Source organism: Octopus bimaculoides, chromosome 14, assembly GCF_001194135.2.
Source record: "Octopus bimaculoides isolate UCB-OBI-ISO-001 chromosome 14, ASM119413v2, whole genome shotgun sequence".
Lineage (NCBI taxonomy): Eukaryota > Metazoa > Mollusca > Cephalopoda > Octopoda > Octopodidae > Octopus > Octopus bimaculoides.
Genome location: NC_068994.1, coordinates 10622656 through 10624815, shown reverse-complemented (window position 1 = coordinate 10624815; position 2160 = coordinate 10622656). Strand labels below are relative to the sequence as shown.

The 2160-nt window shown below is 35.5% G+C and overlaps 1 protein-coding gene across 1 annotated transcript in view; it reads left to right on the top strand.

Annotated features, from left to right (window-relative positions):
- The window catches only part of LOC106874842 (myelin transcription factor 1), a 73251-nt gene that overhangs the window by 26599 nt on the left and 44492 nt on the right, over positions 1-2160 (top strand). Inside the window, exon 10 of the mRNA XM_052972672.1 lies at positions 833-1051. Within this exon, the coding sequence (XP_052828632.1) occupies positions 833-1051 (219 nt within the window). The remainder of the gene's footprint in view (positions 1-832; positions 1052-2160) is intronic.

The window sequence follows — 2160 nt, the reverse complement described above, 5'->3', positions numbered from 1 at the left end:
TTTTTTTTTTTTTTCATTTCTTTAACTACTGTAATAAATTTTTGTACAATAAAAAATGGTTCCGGGTTCAGTCCCACTGCGTGGCACCTTGGGCAAATGTCTTCTAATATAGCCTCGGGCTGACTAAAGCCTTGTAAGTGGATTTGGTAGGTGGAAACTGAAAGAAGCCCATCGTATATATATATACATATGTGTGTGTGTGTGTGTGAGTCTGTGTTTATCCCCCCACCGTCGCTTGACAACCGGTGTTGGTGTGTTTACGTCCCCGTAACTTAGCGGTTCGGCACAAGAGACTGATAGAATAACTACTAGGCTTTTACAAAGAATAAGTCCTGGGGTCGATTTGTTCGATTAAAGGTGGTGCTCCAGCATGGCCGCAGTCAAATGACTGAAACAAGTAAAAGAAAAAAAGAATAAAAGAAAGAATAAAAAATTACTAAAGAAAAAAAAAATTTTTGTACTATAAGAATTACTAAATAGAAAGGGTGTCATTTCTGCTGCACCCTCTATATCTATATTTCAATTGAGTTATTATTATTATTATTGGGAGTTCTACTTATTTATTTATCTATTTATTTATCTATTTATTTATTATATCTTTCTCCGTTTTCTTCTTCTGCTTAGACAAACTTTCCTACCTTTTCGGACAAAACCTTTTGTAACCTTCGTCCTGTCTTTGTCCTTATATGTTTTTAATTGATATTAGCTCTTGTGGCCAATAAAACGAATTAATTATTATTATTATTATTTAGACCAACCATAAAGCAATGGGTCGTACACTGGTAATAACAATTCTTAACTTAATCCTTTCTGTTTTTCTCTGTCTTAACAGAATAGCAAGTCCGAAAAGTCCAAGTTCGTTGAGCAAGGCATCTCCAATAAGCAGCACACCACCGCGAACATCACGTGAAGGGCGAGAATTAATTCATTGCCCAACCCCTGGATGCGACGGCAGTGGACATGTCTCAGGAAATTATGCATCTCATCGAAGTTTGTCTGGCTGTCCGCTAGCGGATCGAGCGACGGTTCTTGCTAGCCATGTTGAACAAAAGTAAGTAAAACGAAATACTGGAAAAATAAGATGATGCAACACTGCACTTATATACACATATGTAGATATATGTCCGATGTGTGTATGTGTGTGTAACTATATAGATATATGTGTGTGTGTGTGTTTGTGTGTACATATATATATATATTTATACACATACATACATATATGTTTATATGTATATATATATATATGTATATGTATATATATATATATATATATATATATATATATATATATATATATATATATTTATGTATGTATATATATATATCAAAGATGAATAAAGGTATATTCAATACTATAAAAGATAAATTCTTGATTTTTATTAAAATTCCCTTCCCTTTAAGTAATCATATGCCTTGTGTTAATTGGAAGCCATGTCCAAATATGAAAAGGAGATAATCTCGGGAATCAGGGAATCCACTGAAATTAACATGCCATTAAGGAAAAGATAATTTGATAGAAAGGGAGCTAAAAGGACAGCTGTGCATGTGTGTTTCTGCCTCAGATGTCATCAGCACAGCTGATTTTCTACCTTAACTCTAGCAGACAAGATACTTACACACACACACACTTATACATATATAACATACATACCTACACACACACACACACACACACACACACACATATATATATATGATGGACTCTTCCATCGTTAGATGACATTTGAGGGTTTGGCAATTTTTTGCCAAACAACCACACAGATGATTTGTTTACGGTGATCAAATCAACATTACCTGTGCAGGTGCAACGGGTGCCACACGTCAGGTGAAGAAATGATTGCAAAGCAACATTAAACGAAGCACTTTGCTCAAGAGCACAATGCAACGCCCAGTCTGGGAATTGAAAGCATGATCTCGCAACCATTAGTACAACACCCTAACCACTAAGCCATACACCATACTTATTTGCTTAAAGGTGAGAGTCACTTTGATGTTTTGGCTAGGATTGCTTCTGAAAGCAGGAGTTGATTATAGGCCATCATCATCATCATCACCACCACCACTACCACCATCATCATCATCATTTTAACCTCTTCCTTTCTTTACTGGTTTGGCTTGGACAGGCTTTTTTCTAAAGGCAATGTTTTAGGGCTGTATGCT